We start from the raw sequence: 16,972 nt of genomic DNA, 5'->3' as shown, positions 1-16,972 counted from the left end.
TTTTGAGAGAGAGAGAGAGAGCATGAGCAGGGGAGGGGCAGAGAGAGAGAGAGAGAGAGAGGGAGAGGGAGAGGGAGAGGGAGACACAGAATCCAAAGCAGGCTCCAGGCTCTGAGCTGTCAGCACAGAACCCGATGCAGGGCTCGAACCCACGGACCGTGAGATCATGACCTCAGCCGAAGTCAGACGCTTCACCGACTGAGCCATCCAGGTGCCCCAAGATTATTTTTCTTCGTAATCAGAACCAGCCCACCATACAGTTGGAAGGGTAAATATTTGCCATGTTTGGTGACAGACGTTGATGGGTTAAAAGAAAAGGTCTAGGGAAAAATCGTGTCTTTCTCTTGCATATCCCTCCATCTGTATTTACTGTGCGAAAAGGTCACTTGAGCACAAGAGCTCGAATTTCGTACTTATAAGCAGCTTCACTGTGGCTAAAACCTTGCTCTACAAATTGGCTTTAAAAATATTTTGTAATACTCTGTATCTCTCTCTACTATGAAAGCTCTGGAACCATTAAGTTATGGCCTTCTTAAATAGGACTTTGTGACCGTATTTTACATAAATGGCAGGAATCGTCAAGGGATTTCTGTTTTACTCTCAAACTGTAGCCCTTTCTCCTGACTGTCCATCCACTCCCATTTACTGGAAGGCACAGTGGTTCTGGGAGACCTGAGCTGTTTGCCTTGTCAGTCAGGTCCCTGGCTCCAGTTTGTGGTGGGAGGGAAGAGGAGGGAGAAAGCTAAAAAGGCTGAAATGGTAAATTACTGTAGGTACTGGAGAAAAATAGAATTAGAAGCATTTGCGGTTCGGACGAAAATAGCGCATTTCCTTTCTGCTTGGACAGTGGGGGTCAGAGTGCTCCAGGGAATAGAAAATAAATAAAAATTGATCCCTCACCAGTTGAAGGAAATGCTCTGACTCTGTGAACTGAAATGACAGCTCCAGATTAGAGGATCCTGCGAGACCACTTTTGAAGGTTAAAAACAACAACAGCAACAGCAACAACACCACACCAGGAGACTAAAGAAAATGTGACACAGCGTATTAGGCAACGTAGTCTTTCGAGAATGATTTCTACGGTCCTTCCTCAAGACGGTGGCCAGAGAGCAGAACTTATCAGGTATGTGGCCATTTTGTTCCCGTTGTTGACCATGGTCGTTCCGTCTCTTCTTGCAGGTGAGAAGCCTTATAAGTGCTCATGGGAAGGGTGTGAATGGCGTTTTGCACGAAGCGATGAGCTCACGAGGCACTACAGGAAACACACAGGTGCAAAGCCCTTTAAATGCAACCACTGCGACAGGTAAAGAAACGAGGAAGCTTCCGGGATGGGGAGGGGAGAAGGTGAGGCGGGTTGGGGGTGGACTGCCCCTATGCTTCTGGGGTTATCCCAAGCCTCTGCCCCAGAGACTCAGGCCTGGGAATGCCTTTTACTTGGCCACTGAGAAAACCGAGGAGATGAGGGTGCCTTTCAGGGTAAAATCAAGAGATGCTATGGACTCGTGGTCCGGTAACATGGGTAATTAGCGAATGCCAGCTTTGGGCCAGGAATCATGTTCGTCACTGAATGGCAATGAGACACAGTTCCTACCCTCAAGGAGATGATGTGGCAGATGATTTTACTGTAATATGAAAAGTAATAAGCTAGAGAGTGGTCACCTGTAGCTGCTCCTTCTGATCTTTTTATTAGCATCAATACCAGTTTTCCTCACGCTTAATAACATGAAAGAATAGAAAGCCTGCTGAACGGAAGGAAGGCTACTCATAAGGCTCTCCTCTGAAGCGTTAGTAGAAATGAATTTACTGGAAAGAGTCCCCATTCTTTGGGGGCCTGAATCACTCATTCTCCTTTGAAAATAGGGACTAAAGTCTAAAAGATGGTGAGGCTTTGAGAACTTATCCTATAATTCAGTTTCAAACCTTCAGCGTTTGATAGTGGAAGAAAGAGCACGTAGCAACAGATACTTCACAAGTAATAGTATCTGACAGCCTTGGCATTATCAACCAATAAACCCCAAAATGGAGACTCTGCAGGCCAAGGTGAAGGCAGGATTAGGTTTAGACATAATCAAATAATGGGCTTGCATCTGAGCATGTTATCCTTCTAATCCTATTTCTGTGTTTAAAAGGAAGCTTAAGAAAATTAACCATCTTTTTAATGCAATACTAAAGGTCTCAGTTATGATGAGAAAAATGCTCCTAATACGATAAAAGCCCTGAAAGCCTCAGGGTTCCCCAGCCCGCAGGATGTCCGTAGAGGCCTGGCTCTCCGTGGGAGGAAATGCGATCGCTTTCACATCCTGCCTCCCCGCGCCTGTGCTGGCACCTCCCCGCACCAGGCCTTCCTCTGGAGTCGTGTGTGTGTGTGTGTGTGTGTGTGTGTGTGTGTGTGTGTGCGCGCGCGCGCGCGCGCGCACATGCGCGCGCGTGTGTTTGGAGAGCAGAGCAGTAGTAGCCAGGTCTCATGGGTGGCCGGTTGGCTTGGTGCTCCTTTAAGATGCTTGTAAAGGAGCATTCATGTTTTTCCTCCTTTTTTTCCTTCTTCCTGAAGAGGCTATTTTCCTCTTATCTTCATTCTTTAAGCACTAAATAAAGCCCCCATGCCTCCTGGAGCCCAGAGATAACCTCCCACCCCAGGGCCGGCCGAGGAAGTCCACTTTACGAAGCTATTGTCCTTCATTCCCTTGGAGTTCTCTTCTGCTCCCCGAGAACAGAACCTGATTTTTAATTTCTATCCCTTACCGCCAAGGCCTCCTGAATTTATGTGCATCGGCTGCTTTTCTACAGATTATACTTCAGCAATGTTTCTCACTTGACATCTTCCCTCAACTGCCATCTCAAGTTCATTTCTCTCTAGTCCTGGCTGCTAATAAAGAAGCTGCATAGCGTGTGGCTCTTTGCCCACAGTTCTCTGAGGGAGAGGATTATATCAACTGGGATGAAGATGAATCCTCTGTGAGCTGTCCAAGTGTGGTGGTAGCAGGCATACACAAAAGACGCCCATCCCTGAAGAGTGGTGTGGCCGTGGCTCAGATTGTGCACTGTGGACTGCATGCATCCTTAGAAATGGATGAACAATTCTTATTGGGAAACGGCCAGAGTTAGTATTCCTCTCTTCAGATCAACTGACTTCTTAAGAAATGTACAACTGTCCAGCAGTCGACATGCTAGGACTAACTCTGACCGTTTGTATGATTTCTATGGAGAGATAACTTCAAGCCCACTGGGTATTTCAGTGAAGGAGATGTCAGAGATGGGTAATTTGGTTAGTCTTTTGCTTTATTTTCTTCTCCAAAATATCTGCTTTCTGGAGCTAGAAATTCACTGGGCAGATGGTACAAGTTCTGTGACACAGTATTTGGGGGAGATTGCGATTTGGGAGAGGTCTGGGTCAAAGTCCCGTGGCATTGGCCAACAGTGCATTCTCAACAATGTCCGGAATAAGGGGTTGGATTCTCATGTAGTGTCTCACGACAGGCAGCACCTTATGTTTCAATGGTGGCGATTGTGCTAAGAATAGAGCAGGTCTGGGAGGTGGCATTGGGGGATTGGAGTGGTCCCAAAGCAGATGAAAGGCAAGCCTGGTATGACTGGGGAGCAGGCATTCCTAAAGGACTTTTACCTTCAGAAAAGAGGGCATCTGTAGCCCTTAGCAGGACTGTGAGTCCCGCTGGTACCACAGCGTGGATAAGTGTAAGAAACCTCCCTCTTGCTTCTTGTAATTTGAGAAAGCAGACCACTCCATAGGCTAAGCTTGGGATGGGGCTTCCTGTCTGCAAAGCGTGTACCAAGTCTAATTTAGACTTTTATTTTGCCGATTGGGGAAGTTGAAAAAATAAATGAGTTTTTCTTTGTGTATTTGCTTTGCTTGCATTTAAGATTACCAGATGCCACAAAAATGTCTGCATCTCTGGCTTTGTCCGGAAAAATCAGAAGATCCGGTCACGCTGGGCTCGCATTCCCGTGTGGCCAGAATTCTCTGGAGCTAAACAGTCGTCACCACGCATTCGTGGTGGCCACGTGCTCACTACTCTCTCACCGTTCCCACCACACCGCATGTCTCCCAGTGTGAAGCCAGGCCACCAGTTGCCATGCATCCTCGCTTGCTCCGTTGTCTCCTCTTAGAGAAGAGCAGGATGGCTTCATAGCCATGCCTTATCACAAGTACAATCAGATAGTCGGACCTTGTCCCATTGCACCTGTTCACTTTCTCTGCCCAGCCCCTGAAGACTTTGGGTTTTGTGACCTCTGGCTTTAGGTGTGGGTTGGGGGAGAAAGCCGTGAGCCTCTGCCACTTCCTTGCCATCAGACTGAACAGGATAGCCCGTGGAGTGACCACTTGCTAGAGGGATGAGTCTTGTGTCTCAGCCCATTCGGCATGAGGCCGCTGGTGCTGGTAAACAGGGCTCTGTTTCCATGAGCCGTGATATATAGGCCATTGTTCTGCCAACTCAGCATAGTTATAACTCAGGGAGACTGCTATCAGGACAGTACCTTCGAGATCCTGGGCAGTGGAGAGGAAACATTGTGATCTTTGTGTCAGCCCACTTATAGGTGGTAACAAATACCAACCCATCTCTAGCCCCTTTGGTGCCTTAGAGGGTTGCCGTTGACTTCATGCCCTCATGACTTTACTGTGCCTTTTTCATAAGCAGGCAAAATGACAATAGTGGTTTGACTAATCCTCTGTAATGAACAAATTTCAATCATTAAGGACCTTCTTATTTAAGGTCATCTGACTGCTGTATAGTCATAAATACCCTCTGGGGGTATATTACCCTTAGAATCATTTGATTCTGCATTTCTAGATGGCGAGTTTATGCATTACCTTTTTCTATTCCTATGTGGCTCTCCGTAAGTATAAATTAATAAATATAAATTAATCACGACTAAGTATCTTGCTGGTATATTGAATTTAAATACAACCCCAATGGCGAGGGACCTCGTCTGAATTCTAAGCACCATACACTTACAAGAATTTGCACGAATAATGAGGCTGGTTCGATTCAGCAAGAGGGCAGTTACATTTCATATCACGTGAAAGACTTGGTTTGTTTTTTCACTTTTCTTTTTCCCTGAAAGATCTCGAAGCGTAAAGATAGATGCTTGCGCATGTATCGCTGGATGCCCAGCACATAGTGGTAGGCAGTGGGTAAAGGCAGAATAAAAATCGGAACGTGTGCATCACCGAGGGGTTTCTTCAGATGAAGCTCCGTATCAAGATCACCATTTTCTCTCAGGTTCTCAGGATATAGAAAGGAAAGAGGTTCCGTCCACAGGCCAAGACCTGTCTTTTACCGCCACCATCTCCAATCCCCGTGTTGCTCTTTCAGACAGCCAGCGTTTTCCTGGTGCCTGCTTTCCTGCTTTCTCACAGGTGCTCACCACTCAGGCCTGACCGCATGCGCTTCTGGATTCATTTTCCAGTTGCTGCCATTGCCAATTGCCACAAATTTAGTATCATCTTTATTTAACTTTATAAGTGCATTTTCTCATAGGCACCCTCTTACGGGTAACCTTCCGTGGGTTAGAAGGTGACACCTGGCTACAACCAAGCTGTCAGCAGGGCTGCATTTTTTTGCTAGAAGCTCTGGGGAGACTTCATCTCCTCATCTTTTCCAGCTTCTGGGGGTGGCCCATATTTCTTCCCTACTCACTCGTCCCCTCCTCATCCAAGCCGTTGAGTTCTTGTCCGCTGCCATCTCTCTTGTCTTCTCTTTCAATTCCCTCTTGCATTTTTGAAGATATCCGGGATGGCATTGGCCCTACCCAGATAATCCGGAATAATCTCCCTATTTTAGAATCAGCTGATCAGCAAATTAATTCCATCCACAATCTCAATTCCCCTTTGCCACATAACCCACCATGTTTACAGTTTCTAGGGATTCAGTGTAGACATTTGGTGGGGGGGCAAACCCATTACTCTTCTTGCTACAAACTCCTCAAATTGACACCTCAGCTTTCCCTTCTTCTCAGTCTAAACAGCAGGTGTGGCTAGAGCACGGGCTCTGGAGTCACACTACTTGGGTTCAAATTTTGGCTTTGCCTCCTTCTGATGACTGTCTCAGCTGGTGGAGGACATAAGAACGGTGTCTTCTTTATAGAGTCCTTATTGAGGATGTTAACTTTTTAAAAAATGCCTACATAAAGAACTTCCCAACTTAGATCCTCTTTCCCTAAGCTGTTGGGATGAAAGAAGGAAGGAAGGAGGGAGGGAAGAAGGGAGGACGGGAGGGAGGGAGGGAGGGAGGGAAGAAAGAGAACAGGCAGGCAGTGGTCAACACTGAGTATGCCCTCAGGATAAGACAAAGTCATGGAAGTTAACTGCTGAATTCCCTGTAGGCTGTATTGCTAATCTGTATACCAGGAACATCAAGCACTTACTTTTAAAGAATATTTATCCCTATTTTATAGTAAGTTAAATCCCCTTTAGATAGCACTCTAAGGGATTATCCAACTATCTCGCTCGTATTAAATTAGGGCTTGAAATAAGTGGGTGTGATTAGAATTAGAATTATTATTATTCAATACATTATTGGATTCGATTATTTTCTACTGCACTTTTCCCATTTTTACATGTTTTCCATTTTGGCCTTTGTTCTGTTTTGCTTCATTTCCTTGGGGTTATATCCTGCATGTGTACCTATTTAAGAAATCAACACAGAGTGGGTAGAGTGGGTTCACTCAACACAGGAGGTAGGGTGGGTTTTTTGTTTGTTTGTTTGTTTGTTTGTTTGTTTGTTTGTTCGAAGAATGAACAAACACTGGGAAATCCTGCCCCAAACAGGAAATCTTGCTAACCTGATCAGGGCAGCTTGCTAACATCCTAACAAGAATGTTGGGCTGTGAGCATGTTTTGGGCCTCAGGAGAGCCTGGGAATATTCTCACAGGTAAGAGAGTGGCCACTTTCAAGAGAAGAATCCAGAGGGAGAGCACACACTCAGAACTCAGAATGATTGCTGTCTTGGGTGCTGACTGTACTGAGATTCTAGCCAGAACCTTAGATTGATTGTAGGCTGCAGGCATATGGAAATGCCCACTCTGTTAGGTGTATGATACAGAAACCTGACTCAGACTGGTGTTAGCTTCTAAGGGGATTTTGTAGCTCAACTGACTAAGAAGACAAAAGTTAGATTGGTCTTTAGGTTTGGCTGGATCCAGGGTCTCAGATGTGGTCATCAGGACTCTTTCTCTCTCTTTCTCTTCTCCTGCCCATTTTTCCCCGTTGACTTCATTCTTAAGCAGGCTGTTTCCCACGTGGCCAAATGGACACCAGCAGCTCCAGCTTCAATCTTAGTAGCTCAGCAGCCCGAGTGGGAAAAGAGCTTCTGTCTTCCAATTGTTTCAGCAAGCGTTCCAGGACTGGCTCTCATGACTCTTCATGGGTCACGTGACTGTCGGCCCACTGTGGCTGTAGCTTTAGCCTTAGGAGGAGGGTCAGCCCCGTACTCCTGGGAGTGCAGAAGCGTGGCTAGCCAAGAGAAGATAAAGTTGCTGGGACCAGAGGAAAGGGGGAGGAGTGAAGATGACCACGGTGCCGGATCTGAGCCTGAGGAGGGCACTCAGTGGTGGACCTCAGGCAACAAGAAACCGGGCATTCGAAAGAGTGGGCATTTGAAAGAGTGGGCTTGCCGATCTACCTAGGTTCTAATCCCAAGTCTGCCGCTTGCTAGCTACAGGACCCTTGCCTCAGTTTCCTTACCACACACACACACACACACACACAAGAGGTGTGAACACTTACCATGGAAGGTTGCTGAGAATGTTACTGGATAATACTGGGGAAATACCAAGAGCATGCCTGCGTGTTTTCTCATTCTCAATAAATGTGAGCTCACTTCTCCGTTCTTGTTCTTGACTTACTATGTAATAGAGTGTCTGTACAGACCCGTAGGTTATCACAGGCAGCATTTCTGTGCTTTTGCTGTAAAGCTCAAGACTAAAATCTGGGCGGTGAACTGTTAGAGTTCCACCATTCAATGACACAAGCTAATCACTTTCTGCCGTACTACGGGCAACATACGGGCATGTCCCATGTTTCCGAAGCACTTTCTCGTTAGTTTCTTCTTGAATAATGACAACTATGATAATAGTTAACATTCATTGACATCTTCCTATGTGCCGGTTAATATTCTAAGCACTTTACATAGATCATCTCATTTAATCCCCCAAACCAACCTGTGAGGTAAGTACTATAATTATCGCCATTTTACTGAGGAAGAATTAAGGCCCAGAGAGGTTAACATGCTCAGAGTCACTCACACAAAGAGTAGAAGAGCTGGGATTTGAACCCACGCAGTCTGACCTCGAGCTCACCTTCCCTACACACTGCCTTATGTCTCGATACGTATGTACCGCGTCCCTTTAAGGTAGGGCTAATCGTTTTCTAAGGGGTGCTGGAAGTTGGGTTTGTTACCTGGACCCCTCTTATATCCTTATTGTTGTTTATATTTCCTAGGTGTTTTTCCAGGTCTGACCATCTTGCCCTCCATATGAAGAGACATATCTAAAAACCCTAAAGGCCAGAGTTGCCATGGCGTCGGCCGTTGTCTAAAGGAAATGCCGTGAGGCAGGGGGCTGGACTTCAGGCGGGGAGCCATTGCCTCGCAGAAGAAAGTTCTCACGTATAAACCTCTGTGTACACACGCACACACACACACACACACACACACACACAGACACGCACTCACATAGACCCACACACACGCACTGTCATGCACTCAGCTATATTTAAAATATATACGTCTATTCTTTATGCCTTGCCCTTGCCAGATGGTGGAAGACGAAGAAGAAGGAAACCAGGTGAACTCAGCAAGGCAGACTGGCTGCTTACTTCAGCACTATTGGAATTATTTCCCGCTGTTGCCAATGGAAATCAAAGAAAATGGATGTGACGTCTCTGCAGGTGGACGGCAGTAAGAGGGGCTTATTTAACTTGCTTCTCAGTGCAACTTGATAGGAGAATACAACGTCTTAAAGTTGCATATGTGTAGCACTGATGTTTCTTTTTAAATAGTTGGGGGAAAATGACCTAGAAAACCAAATTGCAGTTTGGTAGCCAAAATTAACTCTTGGTTTATTTGTCCTTTGTGTGTGAAAAGTCCTACTATTCCGTGCGTCCGACTTCCTCACAGAACTGTTGATCGGTTTTGGTTCTTCTTAGTACTATTGAGATCTTTCGAGTCAATACCAACGGCCTTAGCGGCGGCAGACTCTGGAATAACACCTTACACCTTTCTGGCCTGCATTTCTCTAGACTTCACTCTCAAGGGAGGAGTTTTCTTTTCTTACTTTTTGACTCTTGCACACCATATGCACTAGGGATTCTGGAAACTTCTAGCATGACTGCAAAGTGGCCAAGAGAATAAAGTCCTTGATGATAAATCACAGTATATCCCTTGAGCCTCACCTTATTGCCAGTGCTAGATTTTTTCTTTTTAATCTCTCTGTTTTTGCTAACGAAAACTTGAAAAAGCTTATTTGGAAGCTTAAATGTTTTATCTTTTCTCCATGGACTAAACCTCTCCAGGACTCTCTCGGCACCTGGATGTCCAGCTCTCGAAGCAGCCAATCAGATGGGACATCACAGTTCTCTCATCCCCCTTGAGGCATCATGACCTCAGCTCATAGTGACCAAGCCCGTGCTGTGTGTCATTGCCACCTTAGAACCACTTTCAGCATAGATGTCGCTAGTCTCAAAGGGCAGCTGCATATTTAACCTAACTCTGGGTTCTGACCTGACAAAAAGCCAAAAATATCACTCTTTCCAGGAGTGGGGAGAACTGAGGATGCCTCCCGAGTCTAGTGGCTTCAGAAAACATCATCCTATCTTCCTCTCTCATACCCACTGAGCTCATATTCCCCCACTTGTTAAAACACACAATTCGAAATGCCATTGTGGGAACGAAGGGTGGACATTTAAGGAAAGGGTCGAGAAGTTTCTCTCATGGTCTGTCTGAAAGGAGAGACATATTTCTAATTCTTTTTGGCTAGACCCCCCCATGACTCGTGACCTAGAGCACCCAGGATCAACAGAGGCCTCACACGTACCCTGCAAGCTGACTCCAAGGGGGCATACATTCCTCATTTTCAGCCCACACACATCCAATATCGGTCTCTATCTACCCGCATTCTTAGCTAGCTGGCCCTGGCCTCAACTCCAAAGACTGCCTTTAGGACCATTAAATGGCCTATGCAAGCAAGCGGGGTGGTTATTAGGACAGATTGTATATTTTGTATATTCTGGGACCATCCCTTCAAGACACGTCTAAAAAAAAAAAACAAAATGGCGTTTGGTCCGCACATGGTTGATGCTCCCTCATACCAGCTGGCTCCCCTTCTGCCCTCCTTTGACTGTTTGACTCATTGACTGTTAAAATGCCGCCCCATATCTATTTGGGATGCAACACTGAAGTCTTTAAAAGGAAATAATAATCTAAGCAACACAAATACATTTCTGACAGCAACCTTCGAGATCCTTGGCATTTGGTTTCTCAGCTTTCTGCAACCTTTGATTTCACTGAGATGTTGAAACTATTCGTCTAAGGGTAAAGGAGCCTCCGTATCACAAATGCTATAACTGCCGGTTGGACACTTGGGCGTTCTGAGGTCTGGCCCTTAAAGTTTTCTTTCTCTTTTTCGTTTTTTTTTTTTCGATGTAGACCAAAAACAAAACAACAGCAACAACAGCAACAACAACAAAAACCAACAACAACAACAACAACAACAACAAAGAAAAGAAAAAGAAAAACCACCCTAAAACACACACACACACGCACACAAAATAAAATCTGCCCATTTGCCGGAGGCAATTCTGTATATGTTAGTTGGAGGGTATTTAAAAAAAAAAAATCAGTTTTATTCCAAAGATTTAAAACTAGACATGACTTAGAAACATTTTCTGGAGCACTGCTTGCTGACAATCTTCTAGTTCTCTACTGCATTTGAGTGCATTTTGTGGCCAGTCCATCAGGGCGTATCATGGGATTCTATTTGAATGTGTGGTGCATCCTTTCTGGATGAAGGATGTGTGGGGGACCCTTAAACCTCAGCTGTATTAAACTGTAGCGCCTCCAGTCAGTGCACTAGATGAAACTTTAGACACCCCAGATTTTGTTGGTTCGTTGATTTCCCTTTCTATAGCAGCCTCCAGCATGAATGCACGCACAGACCAGTGATGGCATTAGCCGTGGCTGCCACGATTTACAAATGTTCTCTCCCCTGCTGGAGCTGCTCTTGCCTCTCGAAATGCTATTATTAAGGGTTTATAATACTGAATTTAATTTTTGAACTGACCAATGCAAGGCTCTATTAAAAAGAAAGTTTAAAAAAAAAAGAACGCAAAAGAGTAATCATTGCTTGTTTGCTCCCTGTTGTCATCTGTGGTCTTGAAAAGTTCTCATTTGAATGTGGCGGAACAAAGGCCCTTTTGGTCCTCATCAGTGTCTGAAATGTTCAGTAATTCCTCTCTCTTTTGTATCAGTGAGGTCCTTTGTAATCTGCTCCTGACCTTGGTCGGAGCAGGGCGCGCTGAGCCACGATGGTGAGGCTTACTTGCTTCAGAGTCCTTTGTGGGCTGTGAGAATTGGCCTGCAGTTCGGTGGGTGCTAAGTGTATGGCTTTGAAACTGTTCTTCTCTAGCCTGGTTGACACCTGTGATCGGTGACCTAGCCACAAAAGCGAGGGTAACACCCCATCATTTTGGAAACGGAGTCGTGATAAAATGTCCATCGTCTCTGCAATGGCAGAGATGGTTGGTAAGAGCCTGTGAGCGGGAGCAGGCTTTCCAGGAAATAACCATCTGATGATGCTTTGCCCCCCAAGAGGACAGGTTATTTAAAACCGTGCTTTAATGGACATTTAAAACACATTAAACCGCTTTCTCATTTAAATCGTTACCTCCTGACATTCCCGGGGATCCCAAATTTGGAAGGAAAGACCTGGCATGGTGTTTCCTGCGGTTGTCCTCTCGAGCACATTTTATCCAGGGTTCAGAGCTTGATGTTCAGAGGAAGAGTGTTTCTAAGCCATTGACCATTGCTTCTGAATCTTCCTGCCACATGGCTGTGAGTCAAAGATGTGGAAACGTGAAATGATCATGCTTCTCCTAGCTACTGGCCTCCTGCCCCACTACCAGTTAATTGGCCCAGCCTAAAGCCTGGTGGTGATGAGTCCTATGTCCAGAAAAAGAAATGTTCAGATTCCATGACAAAGCTGCATTTTATAAAAATATCGGAAACCCCAAAATGAACTCATGCTGGCCATTTCCTCCTCCTCTCTATGTGCTTTCCCTTGCAAAGCCCTTCAGACACCCCATCTCCTCCCTTCCTGCACCTCTTGTGCCCTTTTTACATCTTCGATTGCCTGATTATAACAGGGTAAAAAGACAGCCAACCTCACGCATGATTAGCAGAACTGATTCCTATCTTTAAAAAAAAAAAAATCTTCTTTGAATCCAGAAGCCAGAGAAGATTTTTTTAAGGACTTTCCTTTGGGATAAGCTTCCAGATTAGCCATGTCTATTTGCATCAAAAGGGGAAATAAATGGGACTTTCAGGGCAGCTCACCTAGTGCATTCAGAACATTCCGCCCATAGCCCCCATGCCTGAATTGTATGGCAAAGTCAAAAGGAATGAACTCAAATGGCAAGAACAACCACCTCTAGTGATCAGTTTCATTGGTTCAAAATGATTTCCGCCATGGAAGTCGCTTCATAAAATATAAACTACGGTGCAGAGTACTTTTGTCTTCTCTTTTGCACAAGTTGGTTTTAGGAGAAGGAAGAAGGTAGGGAAAGTCAGAGAGATGCGACGCATTTAACTGCAAAAATCAGGTTTGTCGTTTCTTTTTAAAAGATCTCATGAGGGCCAGCGTTTCTGGCCATAATTTTGCACCCAGATCTTTGCCAAAGTGAACATTCGTCAAGCAGAGCCTGTTTGAAATGTACATGTGGAAGCTTTCTCTGGCATCTTCCGGAAGTGGCCACCTGCCAAGTGTTGGGGGGGGGGGTCGTGGGAGGGTAGGGGCTGGAGGAGAGAATTCGAATTCTGAGTTTGGGTTAAATTTCGGTAAACATGGTGATCTCTCAGTTTGGAAACTAGAGGGGCTGGCCTGAGCATACACCAATGCCTCTTTGACGGCCTCCTTTCCTCAGTGAGGATCTTCGGGAATACTTGAGACGGAATAACAAAAATGCGTCCAAGGAAACAAAAACTGCTTGTAAACATGAGATCCCCTGACTAATGGCCTGAGGCTTCAGGGTTTTCTCTTGCTTTTAACACTCTTAACCCCCCCTCTGTTGGTTCCTGATAAATAGATCCCGGAAAAGGGGGGAAAAATAAAGCTGCAATTCACTTTTCTTCTGTGCGCCCTTCCAATAGAGTACTGTATTCTTCAGGTGTTTTGCATTTACGTTTTTAAGTCCTCGGGAAACAGGTATCAAAAATGGAGAGCGAAATCCTAGGCGGTCACTTCACTAATATCCCCAACCAGATACTCTTTTCAAACAGGGCTCCCTCTCAGCGGTCATGAGGGAAGGGTGATACGTTCTTTGTTGGGGACTGTTTATACAATTTTTTTCAACTGTAAGCTTTGGAATCGTAAACTGCTTTGACTCCAGCTTCTGTCTACTGCCATAAAACGGACCCCACGTCAGAATAATGAGGGTGGTATGTGTGCCCACGCCTAGACAGGCGTGCAGATGTACCTATTGTACCTTCGCAGAAGGAAAACAGGCTACTGACGTTTAAGAGGAGTAGCCACCAGTGCCTAATATCTTTTGGGGGGGACGGATGCTTATAATGCCAGTATATTGAAACCACACTGGGAGCTCCACGTGGAGGGGAGGGGCGGCGGGTGGGGAGAGGGGACATTTTAATCCTAGGCCTTGGGACCGGAGGCAGAATGATTTCTGCAAATCCAGGTTCCGAAAGGCTTTGGGGCTCATTGGCTGGTTCTCAACCGTTTTCTTTCCTTTCCTTTTCTTTTTTCTTTCTTTCTTTCTTTCTTTCTTTCTTTCTTTCTTTCTTTCTTTCTTTCTTCTTCTTTTTTTTTCCAGCATGCATTTCCTATCTAAACCCAGACCTGATTTAATTTCCTTATCTTTCACTTCTGCTTCATTCCAGGGAGGAAAAATACACCTATTATGGCCAAGATCTCCTTGCTAACACAGAGGCAAAAATAAATGTTGAATGTTTTTGCAGCCTGCCCTTCCTTTCCATGAATCGCCCCAAACTCCTTCTCTCATCACCCTGTCCCCATACCCAGCACACAACTTCCCGACCACCACCACTTTTCTTTCAAATCTCTATTATCCTCTTAACAGTTGCTTGAAGAAATTTATTTTTGCACTATACATTTTCTTTTTGCCAGATGTGTCTAACAAGTGTGTTAGGAGAGACCTACTCCCAGCCCCCTCCCCTCCCCCGCCTCCCCCCAGGTCACATTCTCTCAGGCCTTCTCTGGTATTTATAATATATCACAGAAGTACCCAGTCTTATAGCCCTCGGTTATGCCTTTTTTTGACATTTTATTTTTTTTAAGCTTTTTATATATATATATAAATATATTACTTTGTCAAGTTTTTTTGCTGTACAAAAGTCTTAAGATTTAAAACTATTATTTGTATTATATGATGGTGGTATGTTAATGTTACAAAATTATTAATGAAGAAAAAATTTATTTTTGTTACTGGTCTGTTTCATAATTCTTTTTTAAATTGGTATATTGTAAGATATCTATGCAAAAAATGTTATGTGACGCATTTTTATTTAAGAATGTAATATGTGTAATAAACAGTAGAATGTGTTTGGCCTTGGAATGCCTTACTGTAGTTCTCCTTAGCTCATTTCGTCGGGAAGAAGGAAATCCTCAAAGGGACCCAAATGGGCCCTTATACACCTCACGAGAGTTTTCTTTCTCAGAGAGAGAAAGGGAAGGCGAGATTATATTAGGTCATTTGTCTTTGTTTGGGAGGCTGTTGGTCGTGTGTGTGTGTGTGTGTGTGTGTGTGTGTGTTTTATGGTTTCACCGAGGTAGCTCAGTGCCCAATAAGAAGGAACTCTGAAAACTTTCTCTGAGAGGAGGGGAACAAACGGTTGGAGGTTATGAAAAGCAATATCTCAGAACGAGGTGGGTTACGGGATGTTATTTGTTTGGGGGGGTGGGGTAGGAGAGGCTTATTGAAAGCAGTTTGTTTGGTGAGAGAAGGCGAGAGTTTATTCTGGGGCAGCGTGAAATAGGAGCCTATTTGGAAAGGCTACCCGGAAGCAGTTTGTGGAGGAGGGAAAAGAGGCAGAGGTCGGAGGGAATAACTGAGGTGAGGGTTGGGGGGAGTCGACGCCCAGGAGAGAGTTGGGAACAAAGTGGGGAAGAGGTGGCTAACCAGAGGTGGAGACCTTCAGGTGGCCAGACATAGGGCGGGGAGGGAGATGCAAATATAAGCAGCCTCAAACATGGAGGAAAGGGGGGGTGGGTGGGGTGAAAGGCCTCGGGAAATTCTTCAGAGCTGAAAAGAACACTCACTAAAATCTTGTCTCCCACGCCCGACCTCCAGGAAAGAACAACCGAGTGAGGAGGAAGGTAGGGAATCGAACCCGTGTTGTTATCCCAGCATCCCCTGCAGGGCGTTTCCCCCAGAGAAGTGGTACCGTTAACTGGAACCGACAGTAAGCACCTTTCTCACTTACGGGGGACGTGTCACTACTCAAGCTTTCTTTTCACGCTTTGGATTTGGAACCGGCTAGAGCGGTGAGTAACCTCAGTGCCTCGTCAAATGAATCCAGCAAGAAACTCTTCAAATTTGCACAGAGGAAAAAGCGAAAAACTGTGGTGCGGTGACCGAACTTAGTCCATTGGCACAGACATGTTCCAGTCTCTGAAGAGGAGAGCAGGAGAAAGGATGATGGCGGTGGGTTGGGAAGGGAAGCCGAGTGATTGTGTCCTCACCCTGATAAAATTTAGGCTACCCGGAAAAGGAGTTGCTGCGGGGGCCAGAAAAGGGTCTTGAAAATTGTATCAGCGGCCACATCTCCGGAGCAGACAAATGAGCTGGGCAACAGGGCAACCCAATGTTGACTGGGGAGAAACCTCGAGATCTGGCGGGGTGGGGGGGCTGGGAATCCCTGGCCCAGAGACCACGGACCTGTCTCCTGGTTCCCGGTCCTTCAGTAGCTCTGTAACCAGATGAGTGATTTAATTCTCATAACCAAAGTCATTTGCCTAGATGTTTCTTTGCGGGAGGAAGGGTAAGATAGCTTTGCAGTATGACTTGGAACAAAGGTTATTTTTCTGTACCAAGAAGCTGACTGATAAGAAAGAGATCGAATTGGATATTTTAGGTGGGGGACGACCAGCATTGTGCTGAAAGGGGGAGCGGGTAGTAAGTCTGATCGTTTCACATAAGGAGACGAGATGGTTTACATAAGGGGATATTCTAGACAACTGAAGCTTCCACATTTAGAGACTTAACTTTTGCTTAAAATGTGGCTAAAAATACATTACCCACTTTACAACCTTTTTGAGCATCCATTTTTGCAATATAATACAAGTTCAGGGAGGACTCCAGACTTTGGGATTCCTGAGCTCACCCGAAATGACTCCTGACTTTATACTGGGTGACTCTCCCTTCTCTGCTGTGTCCTCCCTATTACGCCGTCTTTGTGTCAGCTTCCAGCAATATTTCTCTCCTCGTCCACTAGCAGACTGGAGAAGCAAGCTTGGTAACTAGCGAGTGCAAAAATAAGGATGATTGTAACTCAACAGGCTGTCGTCTGAAAGCGTAACCTGGCTCTCCTAGGGGAGAGAAGTGCATAAGCCTCGTGACAGTTGTAATCTGAGGTTGCCTACCCAGCGGGGTACTCTGCGCTAATGGAAAGGAGCCTCATAAAAAGCAGAGCTCAGTGCAATTGATAAATAATTTAGTCAATTATCAAATAATGTAGCTCGTCTTCCGCTTACGAGTAGAGGCTTAAA

At 45.3% G+C, this 16,972-nt stretch overlaps 1 protein-coding gene across 2 annotated transcripts in view; it reads left to right on the top strand.

Moving 5' to 3' along the window:
- KLF7 (Kruppel like factor 7) overlaps positions 1-14,819 on the top strand; it is a 92,389-nt gene extending 77,570 nt beyond the window's left edge. For both annotated transcript variants that reach the window (XM_006935507.5, XM_003991071.6), the window contains exons 3-4: positions 1,180-1,303; positions 8,460-14,819. In XM_006935507.5, the coding sequence (XP_006935569.1) occupies positions 1,180-1,303; positions 8,460-8,511 (176 nt within the window). In that variant the 3' untranslated portion in view covers positions 8,512-14,819. The remainder of the gene's footprint in view (positions 1-1,179; positions 1,304-8,459) is intronic.
- The last annotated feature ends 2,153 nt before the right edge of the window (positions 14,820-16,972 follow it).

This window comes from Felis catus, chromosome C1, assembly GCF_018350175.1.
Source record: "Felis catus isolate Fca126 chromosome C1, F.catus_Fca126_mat1.0, whole genome shotgun sequence".
NCBI lineage: Eukaryota > Metazoa > Chordata > Mammalia > Carnivora > Felidae > Felis > Felis catus.
The sequence above is the reverse complement of the archived record's forward strand: the minus strand, read 5'-3'. Positions and strand labels throughout refer to the sequence as shown.